Consider the following 14932-nt stretch of genomic DNA (forward strand, 5'->3'; position numbering starts at 1 on the left):
ATAACTTTAATAATTTATAGACACATGAAGTTATTTTCATTTATGACATACGTACGAGCTGCAATTTCATCTTCAACATAAGGTAGTAATTTTTTTGTTGTTGCAGGTGCTGTTTGCACGGATATTACCTCGTTTCATAAAGTATTTTGAGCCATGAAATAGAATACATTATCTCTGATCATTCTTAGTTCCTACATGCATGAATACGACTGCGACAATATATATATATATATATATATATATATATATATATATATATATATATATATATATATATATATATATATATATATATATATATATATATATATATATATATATATATATATATATATATATATATATATATATATATATATATATTGACAATCTGATATAGTCGTCTTTTTCACCAGAATTTGTTTTTTTTTTTTATTTTTTTGTCTAAAAGAATAAACGATCATTATTGGGTAAGAAATCATAATCTAGTACCATTAACAATACAGGTTTTCCTTAGAGCTGATTGTGTCTAACCAGATCAACAACTCACTTTGGATGACTTTTGACTAACAGTAAGGATAGCATGTCTTCCTTCACCGGAAGAGATGCATAATTCCCTCCCGAAAGTCATTTAATCGAATCTAACCCAATGCAAGTAAGGTTTGATCAGAACTGTGCAGTCATATTAGACTTATATAGATGTCTGATAGCTTAGGCTCGTTGAGGTACACAGTATGGAATGCTTTCCGTCCATATCAGTTCTGTAGTTATATCGTGATATTTGGATATCAGCGGTGAAATAGCATGAGTATATTTATCTCCGTCGAATCATCTGCTTTTACTTCGGCATTTAAAACTACTCGGAGTTATTTCCTGTGTTCTCTGTGCAGTAAGCCTCACAGATCATAATCTTGAGACATCTGAGGAACCCGCTACAACAAAGACCATCCACCACACAGGCATCTCGTCCTGAATGCCTCTTACTTATTCATACCCTGAGCCAACCTCGTTTCCTCAGCTCATCCACCGTAATCACTGAGGTAATGAAGGCCTCAAATGCTACTTCAAATCCACAGCTTCATACTGTTATTTCTAGATGTTCTCCCAACTAACAAGGGATACGAACAGTAGAACAGTCCTTACCATTGTCAGAGCTCTGCTGCTGATGCCTCTCTCCTCCTCTTTGGTTCGGCCGCTGACTGAGCGAGGATCCTCGAGCCTACAGCATCTGCCATGAATGAGCAGCGTACAAAGCACCTGACTATTTAACCCTCGCTTCCGCGTTCTTCCTGCTCTCTCTCGTGCAACATCCCTCGGCAGCATATCGTCATGCACTTCATGATACACGTAACTTTTTATTTCCTTTTGTATACGCACGTTTAGGACGCTCTGTATCACACACTGCATGAGCAGGATCTAGTTTGACTGGCTTTTCTGGTTCAGTTGTGAGTAAAAGAGTAACGTACTTTGAGGATGTGGCAGCCATCATGACCCCATCCACCCGCGTCAGCCACAAGTGTCAAGCGAAATTGGAACCGTTGCGACATGTCAATATTTCACCACAAACACCTTTGTAACTGCCATGGGTTTACTGTATATTTTAGACTCATGTAAACCTGGGACTGATTTAGAATATATATATATATATATATATATATATATATATATATATATATATATATATATATATATATATATATATATATATATATATATATATATATATATATATATATTCCTTTTACTGTGATACAGCCTTGACGAAGGTGACTTCACATTCAAAACTTAGAAATAGAATGTAATCAAGTCAAAATTCAGGCACCCACATCTAACTAAACTTAGCTGTGCATAATGAAACCTGTTGTCTCTCTATATATAGGATTGGATATATATTACTTTCATCGAGTCTTGCTACTTTATAGCTACGTTTAGCCTCCAACACTTTGTGTGAAACATTTTCTCAAGGGGCGTTCGTTTTCCTTGAAACTTTCTTGGTCAACTTAATCCCTTTCGTACAAGGCTCCATTAAGAACATTAATAAGATACAGAACAGGTGTTATAACTAACACATTTCATAATCAAATTCTTTTTTCAGTACATCTCTACCTTACTTATGATATTTGGAATATATGAAACTCATGATGCAATTTTAGATGATGTTATGTATTACCATATCCCGTACAGGGACGTGTTCATCGCTGCTTAAGACTTCTAAACATGTAGTTAATCTTACGACTTGAGGCGAGGGAGAACGCTTTCAAAGTTTGCTCGAAGGACTTCATTATGTGGTAATACAGTTCATGCCACAATCTGCACATGAAGGCCTTTTTAATCAATGATTTTCGTAAGGTCAGCGAATGGGGTGCATAGGAAAGCAGAGCCATTCGATTCCCGTATATCACTTCGCCCAGGGTCTGGGCTGTATCAATCCAGTTTCCAGAGTGAATGACTCCAGCCTTCGATGGCAAAGTGTCCAGGGCTTCAGCTAAATGGTGCTCAGATCAAATCTAGTATGTGGACTCATGAAGGCCAACCTTTGGGCTTAATGTGTCCAGAGTTTGGAGCGTCACATGACCACCATTACTACCGAACGTGTTTAACTTTCACACCGATCACGCCAAATACTCACATTGGATAAACCCAGAGTTCTTTGCCGTTACAAGTCAGAGTGACCTTGCCATTGCTTAGATACAAATAAGCACACTATCAACCACCAAAGAATATAGATATCTGAGAATCAAAAGATCTCTTCTTACAAGAATTAGAAGATCTGATCTTACAAGGACCAGAAGGTCTGTCTTTGCGAGAACCAAAACATCTTGTTCTTACAAGAACCAGAAGGTCTTGCAGTTATGAGAACCAGAAGGTTTTTCCCATAATGAAGACCCAGATAATCTAGCCATTACAAGAACCAAATTTTTGTCCATTGTAAGAACCAGATTATCTGCCATATACGAGAACCAGAAGGTCTTGTCATCACAAGAACCAGAGGGTCAGTCAATTAGGAGAACCAGAGGTTCTGTCGATCACAAGAACCAGGTCTTATCCTTATGAGAGCCAGATGTCTCTTTTCACAAGAGTCTAACTCAGCTGCCATCGCAGTGATGCTGAGAAACAAGATTATGATCTATTTCTCTCGTGTTTCATGAGCGATACCCTGAGGATGTATGTATGAAATTCGTATTATAGCAATGATGATGACTGTGGCGGTAATTCTTTTACCATAAATCTAAAAGAAAAAAATATGAAAATTATAGCACCACTTTGCATTTACGTGAGATAGATATGCGAGGCTGATTTAGGTAATTGGATTGCACTGGTAATAGCTCGTCCAAAATTTCCCCTGTCAGCAACAGCAATATGTAGTCACCGGAAAATATGAAACATTTGACATATTGTTTCATCAGGAAATGTCAGATGTAACTTCTGATATTTGTACCACCCTGTGAAACAAAGGCCAGTTTCATTTCAGGATTAAATGAAAATATGGCATTTCAATAATCATCTCACACATGATTCTCTGATCCCTCTCCTCTGACTAATTATGTCTGACTAATTATGTCTGACTAATTATGTCTGACTAATCATGTCTGACTAATATCTGTATGTATCTCTTGTTTGCCAGTTGGCTGTTTGTCAAACGTTCGTTTTGTGTCCAGTTTCTTGCGTCTACCGTTGACCAATCTACTTGTCCGTCAATCATTCTAGTCATCCATAACAACCAATCTATCTACTTATCTACCAGTCTTCCTCTGACTACCTAAGAAGAATTATGCTACTGATTTGCGCATGAGTATGATTTTACCCCTATTGTGAACCTGGGCGAGAATATAGGTAATCCTACTGAGCAGTACATGAGCATCAGTAGACAATTTGAGAACATCAGTAAGAAATGCTGAATCCGAATTATATTCAATCACACACACACACACACACACACACACACACACACACACACACACACACACACACACAAACACGCGCGCGAGCATATATATATATATATATATATATATATATATATATATATATATATATATATATATATATATATATATATATATATATATATATATATATATATATATATATATATATATATATATATATATATATATATATATATATATATATATATATATATATATATATATACTTGGAACTCGACTCTGGCTCATCTGCATAAGAACGCAGAGCTTATGAGAGCCTGGATAGTCTCAGTCGGTTATATATTCTCAAAAGAATTAGCAGGTACGAGGAGCCCACAGTGAGCGTACTGTATCCAGCATCCACTGTAAGCGTACTGCAGCCAGCATCCACTGGGTATTTCATGCACGTCTTGGGAAGGCGAGTCCGTGGCTCATAAAGTAGTAAAAAGTGAATATTATGTAAAAATGACTAATTGCATTTAGGTGACACGACTGGTTTGTGGGGTGTCGGCTGCTGCCTGGGGTGTTTAGGGTAGACGGGGCATATAAGTTTATAGGAGTGACGCGGGAGGGGTGGGATGTGGATGGAAGAAGTGAAGTACAGAGAGAGAGAGAGAGAGAGAGAGAGAGAGAGAGAGAGAGAGAGAGAGAGAGAGAGAGAGAGAGAGAGAGAGAGAGAGAGCAATTATGTGGAGACATAAATCTCTAACACTTTCTTTTTTTTTTTTTGCAGCGAGCACCAGTATAATTTCTTTCTTCCTTTGGAGTTCTTGGAGACAAAAATTCCTGACAGATGGTTCCTAAGTTTCTGATGGCATCTTCCTGAACTTTCCCCTGAACTCATGATTAGGCCAAGAAAAATGTCACCCTTCTGAAAAGTTATATCAGACTTTGATGTATCTTTGCGGTGACGTTGGAAGCACACTAGAACTTAACAGGATTATTATGATGAAGATAAGTTCCTTTTTCTAAATGTGAGGAAGAATATAGAATCACTAAAGATACCGAAACAATATCAACTAGATTTTCTTAGATCTTGCGTTCGTAGGTCATTATGTGGTTGCAACCATCTTCCACGAACGTTGGGCTAAGCAGAAAATTGTGTCGAAGCTTTTCAAATTTTTGAAGTCACTCTGGGCGTCTCACAGTAATGCATAATGGGATAATGTTGGTATATCTATATCTACTTTGTCTTAGGTCACCTTTATTCCATTATATTTTTTAGTGCAATATGTCACTAAACAGAGAACTTTCTTGAAGTGGAAATAAAGATAGTTTCCTTCCACTGAAACGTAAAATATCTATTTCAGAAGATTCCCACATTATTTCAGAAGATTATTGCCAGATTCGTGACAATGAACTCCTGCCTTATAGTCTTCGTCTGAAGAAAATGGCCTCACGTAGAGTGAACGGTAGGGAAAAAAAGTGCGACAAATTTGTCAAATAGAAACTTTGATCAAAACTTAATAGATTGAACTATTTTTTTTTGTCAAGGACTTAGCATGAGTGGTGTAGGTCGCGGTATGGGAGGTATGTAGAGAGGATGTATGTAGGGCCTGACACCAATATTTAACTTCCCTAATGAAGATCGAAACTACATTTACGGAACATGTAGGAAGTATTTAAGTAAATGAGCGGCAGGATAAAATAGAATAAATGAAAACTACTTTTATCATACTAGATGTATCTGAAGGGAAGGAAGCTTATGAAAAAAATGCATTGTTGTGACTGTCTCTGCTTCAACTATAGCCTGTGAAAACATATATATATATATGTTTTGCATGTCTCTTCTTCTGGGTTATAGAGGGGTCGTTTATCCTTTGATTCTACGTTGACTTCAACATCTTATAAAACATTGTTCTGTAGTACAATAACTGCTTAAATCCCGTTCCTTTTCTCGATATCGAGAGTCATCCTCCACCCCCTCTCCTGATTTTGCAAGATCAAAGAGGAGACACGACCAAGCTGCCATTCCTTTGTATCTGGATCAATCCAGACGAGACGTGGCATAAAGGAAACTTTGTTAACAACCCAGGCAAATGTGAGGAAGGGCAGGGGGTCAAGGGAGCATATTCTATTCAATCAGAGGCGTCGTCTTTTCATGGCTCTTCGTGATGGTAAGGATATTTCTGCATATCTTTAGATATGTATGAAATTTGTCGTGGACACTTTTAGTGGGAAAAGATCAGTCTGGATTCTGTGCAACCCTAAGGTTACAGTGTGATCCTTCTCTGTAACTTCAGTAAAACCTTATCTGCTCTACACATTATTAACATAAAGGGTTTTCATCAACAAGGTATGAGATACTGCTTTAAGTTTTCTTCAGTACACTTCAGAAGTCCCTTCCCATCCAAGCCCTTTCATGCATCTTCTCTTCTCTTCAAAGAAAAGCTGTAGACGTTAGCTTTTAGTCGTTCTTTCATCTGTAATATTCATCAGGATGTTCTGGCTCGGGTCGCATCATGGTATGAATCCTTGCTGATCTCTCACTATCATATGTATGATGCACATGTTTTGAAATAATCATTATTAATGATCAATCTCCACATAATCGAAGCTTACACAAGTAAGACTCAAGATTCGGTCCCTCGTGTCTTAATGATAATTTCCTCCTGTTTTCTTCTAAAAAGCCAGTACAACACTTTGTATTTCCAGTTCTTTGTTATTCTCCTCTCTGCTCCCGGCCTCGCATATCTTGCCAGAAAACACGCAGCCCAGCACCGACTCTCTTCAGCGTTTGGCCCATTACAGGACGCATTTCAGGAATATTATGACATCTCTTATTAAGCATTATTTTCATCCTCGCCGTACTCTTGATCTCTCTAATGCCTTTCGTCCCGGTGTCTTTGCTTTTCTCTCTACTGATCGAAAGTGGACATTTTCCATGCCATCTTTTCCACCTCCAACATCCAAGAAAGATGTCCAATATTTTCTCCTCCTTTGTTAACTCATTCCTCATAATAACTCTCCATTTACGTCAGTCATCTTCCTATCATTTATTCAGCTTTCCTAAACTGCGTCATAATCACTGGTAAACGAGACTTAAAGAGAGTTACTTACAGCCTTAATGAGAAAAAAACGAGGGTTGTTTGCCATCGTGTGACGGGGCGATAGATCAAGGAGGAAAAATAAAGAAAAAGAAAAACAAGAAGGTTAGGAGAGTTCAGGGAAGAAGAAGATAAGTATCGAACTTTGATGAAAGACTTAAGAGTGAACTGCTTTTTTGTTTAATGAAAGCATACGAAGAATGCGGTCATTAATACGTTAGATTTAGAAAATATAATAACTTAAGATGATGATGACGGTGATAGTAAGAACAACCATAGAAATGCTAACTACTACAGTAACATAGCAATAATAACATTAATGACTTTGATTATGTTAGTAAAGAAGAGAAGAAAGGAAGTCAATAAACGTGGTCATGGACTTGTTTGAATAACTCACCAGACATTTTCGTGGCTTTATCTACGGTTACCTAAGAACAACAGCTCCTTTCCTTAGACCATTATCGATCAAGTTCTAATACTATACGTTCTGGATACAAGCTATGATGCATAGAACTTTGAAACGACTTAGCTGTGTTTTGTGTAGATAACATATTTTTTGTATGGTAATTTGAAGTTCTGGTATATTGATATATCATTAAGGAGTCAACTGTTTACTGAGAAAACATCAGGGAACGATATATTGATTTACCAAAGGTCTGGACAAGTAGAATGTAAATCCTCAACCTTATGTGTTGAATAAAGAAGATGAAACATGACGTTTATCACGCATGAGAACAGTAATCTTCCCCTCCATCATACATCTCTTACTTACACTCGGATCTTTCACTTGGCCTAAATCTTTCTCAAGATATTTCACTGACGACTCGTCCTTTTACCCTTGTCTCCCATCCATCTACTTTCTCCCCCGTGCATCCTTTCTGTCACCCGTACATCCACTGTGTCACCTATACATCCACTCTGTCACTCTGCCACACTCTGTGTCACCATTTCATCCACTTTGTATCCCATTCATCCACTGTTTCCCCCGTCCCTCACACCACTTGCATCCGTCATTCATCAGTCACTCACACACTCCGGACTTGCCGTCATCCCTCAGTGTTATACAACCGTCCGTTCTACGTCCAGGCAGAACTCCCTCACACCTCTCCTGCCCAGTGAGCACTCCCCTCCCCCACGTTTGTCGAATAATCTAATGCAAACACAGTATGTGTGTGTGTGTACAGAGGAAAGGGTATGGCAGTCGAGAGAGAGAGAGAGAGAGAGAGAGAGAGAGAGAGAGAGAGAGAGAGAGAGAGAGAGAGAGAGAGAGAGAGAGAGAGAGAGAGAGAGATTTTGGGTATGTATTAATTATCTAGTGGTAATTGATTACCTATTTGTATATAGTATAGGAGAAAAGTGTACACTCGTAGGGCCCGGCCATCTCCTGAGCCTTCTGTTATCATACGTGTTTCAGTATTCACAGTTTCATCACTTACCTGTTTCATCAACTACTCGATCATATCAAAGTAATTCTTTACATCTGACTTACAAAAGGATTGCTTAACTTCTCGTCAGTGCTGTAGTTACTCTGTCTCTCAATCTTTGGAAGAACCCGTCAAAATGTTTTCGTTCCATCAATGTTGTCATCTGTGTTCCATGGTGGGAAGATCTGTGTTTATCATCCTTACACTGAAACTCAACCTTCAGCTCACTTGTCATCTCTCTTGCCCTCCAGCGGACACTTGTCCTTTTAATTCTTCGTGCGTCTATGTTCCTGCTGTTTATTAACAGTTAAATAATATTCTTGAACGTTCTTTATTATCATACAACCTTTTAAACTTCTATATGCTGTGTGCATGTATGCATGTATGCATGTGTGTGTGTGTGTGTGTGTGTGTGTGTGTGTGTGTGTGTGTGTGTGTGTGTTTGATTGTCCACTTGTATTGTACGGGGAGGGAATTTTGCACTTGTGGGACCCTGCTATATCTTGAACATTCTCGATTATCGTATAACTTCTTAAAACTATGTATGATATGTGCACAAAACCATGACCTCTGTCATTATGTTTGTGTGTGTGTTTACATGCGTGTGTATGCCTGCGCGCGTGACGCGCGCGTGAGAGAGTAGCGTGTGTTCACATGTGCGATAGCTGCCGGCCAGGGGCTGTCTGGCAACTCAACCATCAGTAGTGATCGCGGCTGAGCTTGGCTGGGCGTAGCCACAACCTTCTTCTGATCCTCTCGTCTTCCTCACCAAACTCCCTGCACTCGAAGACCATCCTCCTCAGTAACTGAAAAGAAAGACCTACGTGAACCTGGCGCTTTATCAGTATAAAGCGGACGTTTTATGGTGAAGCAACTGCTCTAGATTAATTCATGTCTTAGACTGAAACTATAAGACATGAAAAGTTTGGTTCCCGACAGCTGCCTGTTGCTTGATTCTGGAGGTGTGTGGAGCTCCGTCGCATATGAAGAAAAGTGAGACAATAGTTTTCCGTAAGTGTTGACTTTGTATCTCGTAATTACCATGCCATTAACATGATGTCAGAGAGTTAAGAGAGTAAAACGTCACCCTACTTAGTAAATAATGATGAATTACTGTCATACACTTCACTGTAATAGAGGTAATTGAGAATGTAAGGGCTTATGCATGTGCCAGAACCTAAGAAGATTCATACAAGTAAACTGACTGCATGTCTTTAGTTCAGTATTATAGAGGGAAGGATTATACTATGTGTGGCATTCAGTGTTACAGAAGGAAGAATTAAACTGTATGTGACATTTAAAGATAATGAAAATTGGATAATCATATTCCTTGCATCTTTTTCACACGATGGTATAGAAAAGTCGATGGGGGTCATTTTTATTTTTCTTCTGAGGAAATGTCTTGTTCCAAACCAGTGCTGAAAACGATTTACGAGTAACCATCTATTACATGATGAAAAGAACTTCAGCCTCAGTCAAGTTACTCTTGTAAATGCCAATTTACCCGACCACAAGTGATAGTTGATATAACAATCATTCACACACCATGAATTATTTCATGCATCCTCACATGAAAATGATTTTCACTATCTTGACTCACTCTACATCTGCATAGTCGCCTCGAATTCATTTACATCTTGTTTTGCTCTAACATCATCAACCTAACCTCAAAATTCAATCCCACTCATACCCCTCGCAAAGTCGTGTTAAGAAAGATGCTTATCTCTCGCCCATACATTTCCCTTCCTCCTTCCTCCCTTTCCTGATTGTATTCAGACTCCTGAAGTAATATTTCTGGTGAAGGTAAAGCCAGTCAAAGGAAAGTCCCTCATACACACATCATAAGCTCCCACTCCTCTCGCTCTTTATCCTCCCAGGGCATCCATATTTCAGCAATTCTCACCATCCACTCTCATATTTCTCTTTGACTATGCTACTCCCCACTCTCTGTGTGCTAACTTCTTCTCACAGTGGCACTTTTCTTTTCAGTCTTTGTCCTCGTGTCTTAGTCCAAATTCCTTCCACCTTTGGGGATTTCGCCTGGTATGTTACTTCCCTCTCACACAAAATATCCCTTCGATTCAGGTACCTCTCTCCCACAACAACATTTCACCATTCGCTACCGTTTGTTTCTATAACTAAAGCCTCTGTCTTACTGAGCCAGTTTTCTTTTACTGTGGTGTTCCCAACTCACTCCAGTATTTTCCTTACGTAAGTACAATGTTAAGAAGACGTCCATGTAACACTGTGGCATTCTCAAGGCACAGAAGTAAGTATTTTCTCACAATAGATTTTCTCTCTTTCTTTTTCTTCTCTGTGACAATATCAACAGATTATCAACATTACGAAACATTCCCGCTTACTGTATCTCACTGCAGTACCTCCCTAATATAGTGGCACTAACGTCCCAGTCTGAGACATTCCTATAACCACAGCACTTCCACCAGTGTGTAACTTTTATTCTGGCACTTTCTCTTACGCTTAATCAAGATATACCCGATACCGTGGCAGGCACTGAGTACCACTGTTCCAGTGGTGGAAAGTTTTGCCTCCGGGCACCACTTCATGCAACGGGTCATTTGTCACCGATTTTTCCAGTGACAACGCGTCATTAGCTTGTGAGGAGGGACTCTGTAAACGAGTTTGTACTCTTGGGTTCAATGTTCAAAATGATCATCGTTAGGGTGTGCACTGTGACTACCTGTGCCTTTGTCCAGACGTACAACAAGATCCGGGAATACAGAGAAAGGTATGCAATATGTATGTTACAACTATTAGATATTAATGAGGAGAAAGTGATAGTGGTCTTATTGCTATCAAGTAACACATTCAACTTACAGAAAACTTCAATATTATTCAGTCATGCACGATTTACATTTTCCTTTATTCACGGGACATGTATTAAGCTCCAGCAACAAAGTAATATTAACTCCTACAATAAATAATGTTTGTTGACAAATGTATTTACCTCTGCCAAACAAAGGAAAAAGGATAATAACATCATTAGTAAGCTAATTATACGAGACACAAAGAGATCGATGAGGTCACCATCAATAGGAATAATTTTCTATAGCTGTCTCGTCTTGATGAGACAAATGTACTGTAAAGAATACAAACGGAATCAAATATGCTACCTAATTCTCTTACTCGTAGTCTCCATCACTGGACTGAGCCTTTAATGCAGTCACTCCATCTGTAAATCATGAAGTCAGAACAAAATCAGAATTAACGAAGCCCTGATCATCAGGCATCTAAATACACATTTTCTATAAAGGTAAAGAAAATGACGTAACAACACATATTTCTGTTCTCTACTTCAGTCTTGCCTTTTTTCAAGCCACACTCAGACGGGGGTAGTTACGTATGTCCACTGAACACCTACGTAAGACGTGTGTAGAGTTAAGGTGCATGCTACAGAGGTATACAGGGAGCAGCACTGTGGGTGGTGGTCCTCATTTTTTTCAGGAGGAAGTGATTTTCCTCGTGGGTTCTCCCTCCGCCCTACACACCCAACCACCCAACCTCCCCTTACTGCCATATGTTCACTCCAGCCTCCCCGCCTTTCACTTAGCTGGAAGAAGGGTGATAGGGATAAGCTGGAGCTTAAAGACTATGAGCAGAGAGAGAGAGAGAGAGAGAGAGAGAGAGAGAGAGAGATACACAGGCCACACACCCGTACACCCAAGGTCAAAGCGAGGTGGACTGGCCTTACCACTATTTAAGATAGATGCCATTCCCTTACTGTGGCTAGAGAAGGCTTTCCTCACCTACCATATGCTCAAGCTCAGAGGCGTGAGGAGTCACTCTTGGTGACGGAAACGCAGTATTGATGGCTAAGAATCTTACTCTGAATGGAGAGTATTAGATCAGTGTAACACGTAGATAGTCATTGTAAACTGCTTTGAAATATATAGCCACTAACGTCAGGTCATGCAAACGCGTCTGCCACTACGTGAGAAGTGCGAACGTTCAACGAATGAAAAACTTTCTTAGAGTTCCTTTGACGCTAAATTCACAAAGGGAAGGTAGGGAGGGGATTTGAACGATACACCAGCGACGAAAATCTAGGAAAACACAGAAGTGGATCCGCGGGATCAAAAACTTTTGTACGTTCGTGCGTGGCCAAAGAGAGAAATATGAAAATCAACTATTCCATAGTATAATCTTGCAGGTAATATACATCAAAGTCCCATGACGTTAAAAGCATAAATACTTAGAAAAGAGCTGCCAGATAATGGTGACTGTGATGCATATTACGAAACTTTGTGCTTTCATGAAGATAGGTGCGCCATCTGTTGCTGAAGTCGAGAAACACATTGATCAGAAAGGGATTTGTTTCTTTTCTTGATATATATATATATATATATATATATATATATATATATATATATATATATATATATATATATATATATATATATATATATATCATTCCAGGCTACGTTCCACGCAGAAGCAGGGTAAGGCGGGTTGCAGTAGGTTTAAATCATCAAAGATTTTCGCTGAAGCTGGACACATACGCAGGTGGCAAGGTGAAGCACAGCAGTATCATTGTTGACGGAGTGCAACAGCAAATGATGTAAACAAGGCTGTGATCTTCCTGCTGGTGGAGAGCTGGAGGAGATGGCAGGTGGTGGTGGTGGAGTGTTGGAGCAGATGGTAAGTGGTGTTGGAGATGGCTAGGTTATAATCTGACGTGCAGGTTGTGACGTGGGTCGAGGGAGAAACCGACGGCTCAGAACCATCAACCGTTATTGGCCCAAGCGTCTGTCAGCTACAATTACCCTTTATTCGCCATCTTGAGTTTTTTCTGCTAAATTGGATGTTCGGTCTTCCCCTTTCTGCAGATATATTCAGATATTTGAAAACACGTTAACTTCCTGCTGGGGAGAGTGTACAGAGAGGTGAATTTGCATGTAAATGTGCATTACTAGAGTATGAACAATGTGGGGTGGGATGTCGAGAGAGCAAAGAGACTGTGAACACCATCAGATGCCTCAGGATATGGATGGACTGAGAGCCATGAAGCACAAATGTGACAACAGTTTCCTTAAATGAAAATGACGCTTGTATATCTTCCGTACTCTCACGACACACACACACACACACACACACACACACACACACACACACACACACACGCATTGATGTGTTGTTTAATATGTCGCTTTAGAAAGGTATGGTGCTATGGGGGTAGAAGAGGGCAAATATCGTACCTATCTTTAAGAAAGGAGACAGAGAAGTTGTGCTGAAGTACGGATTAGTCTCTCGAATTAATGTGGTCTGTAGAACTCTGGAAAAGACAGTCAAGTAGAAAATGATGGCTGCTTACAAAGAAGGAACTGCCTATGTGAGAGACAACGCGAATATAGGGATAGTAATCAATGTATATTTCAATGTGATGGTTAACTCCGGTTTAGGCTAAAGAGAAGGGTGGATGGATTGCGTCTTCCTGTACTGTCAGAAGCAGTTTGACATCGCACATATACTGAGCATGGAGTAAGGATGTGTATGAGTGATTTCAAAGGCTGTGTGTGTACCTGATTCATCTCATAAACGTTGTGAGTGAAGTTAGTTATGTTAGATATATGGATAACATTTTCTAAACCTAAAAATCCCTTGACTTACCGCCTCGTTCGGTGCTCCTTCAGTCAACATCATTGTAAATTGACTTTAGTTCACACGATCTTAATATTCCTCTCCCCACCACACACACGCAGTATTGGCACACCAACCAGCCGTTCTCAATATCCGCCCAATCTTCTCTTCTCTTAATATTGACTCACATCCTCGAAGCATTAACGATATCGTCCTGGCTCATGGAGTATGAGCCATGCTCGGGTAATACTATTAATCCCACCTCGAAACGATTAACGCAAGCCGAGCAGTAGCGGAGGAGTAATATCTACCCTCTGAGTACAGGAGGATCGCATAAGGCCGCCACTCCACACGGCAATTAAGACGTCTAACCCAAGTCGACCTCTTCATTTAGGCTGAATTACTTCTTGTAACCAGCAAGAATCTCTACCATCCAATAACGCCAGGAGCCAACCTCATTCACAAGGCACATATGTAGGCACCATTGTTGGTAAGGCTTCGTCTGAGATATGGAAACCAGATGAGCTGTCTGTGTAATGACATTATCAAGCCTGGGGGAAGAGTAATGCAGCACGATCAATAAGGGCTGTGTTCTGTTAGTGATGCATGGCTGTACACCAGATACAGACACTAACATATCGAACGCCAGTCCGTTCTCCTCGTCCGCTAAACAGTATAGTGGCTTATGAGATCTTCTTTAAGCCCGCTTACCCTCCCTTATTTCCACGTTTTCACAGGTACTCCGTTACCTGGCTCTTCCATTAAACATCCGGCCTACCTACCCTTATCTTGCCATCGTCCATCTCGCTCATATAAACCTCCTCAGTAAGTTTAAGTATATCTTTCTCCCAGATGGGGATACTTTATTAGCTGCTTTTCGCTTAGTAAACCATTTCTCTCTTTATTTCTCAAGTTCTCGGTATTCAATTCCTTCCTGACACGCTTCTTTAAAGAA

At 39.7% G+C, this 14932-nt stretch overlaps 1 protein-coding gene across 3 annotated transcripts in view; it reads left to right on the forward strand.

Moving 5' to 3' along the window:
• Positions 1 to 9052: 9052 nt before the first annotated feature.
• The window catches only part of LOC139756977 (G-protein coupled receptor dmsr-1-like), a 32456-nt gene continuing 26576 nt past the window's right edge, over positions 9053 to 14932 (forward strand). For all 3 annotated transcript variants that reach the window (XM_071676920.1, XM_071676921.1, XM_071676922.1), the window contains exon 1: positions 9053 to 9390. Coding sequence is in view for 1 of the 3 variants with exons in the window: in XM_071676922.1 (XP_071533023.1) it covers positions 9363 to 9390 (28 nt within the window). In the remaining 2 variants the exon portion in view is untranslated. The remainder of the gene's footprint in view (positions 9391 to 14932) is intronic.

This window comes from Panulirus ornatus, chromosome 24, assembly GCF_036320965.1.
Source record: "Panulirus ornatus isolate Po-2019 chromosome 24, ASM3632096v1, whole genome shotgun sequence".
Lineage (NCBI taxonomy): Eukaryota > Metazoa > Arthropoda > Malacostraca > Decapoda > Palinuridae > Panulirus > Panulirus ornatus.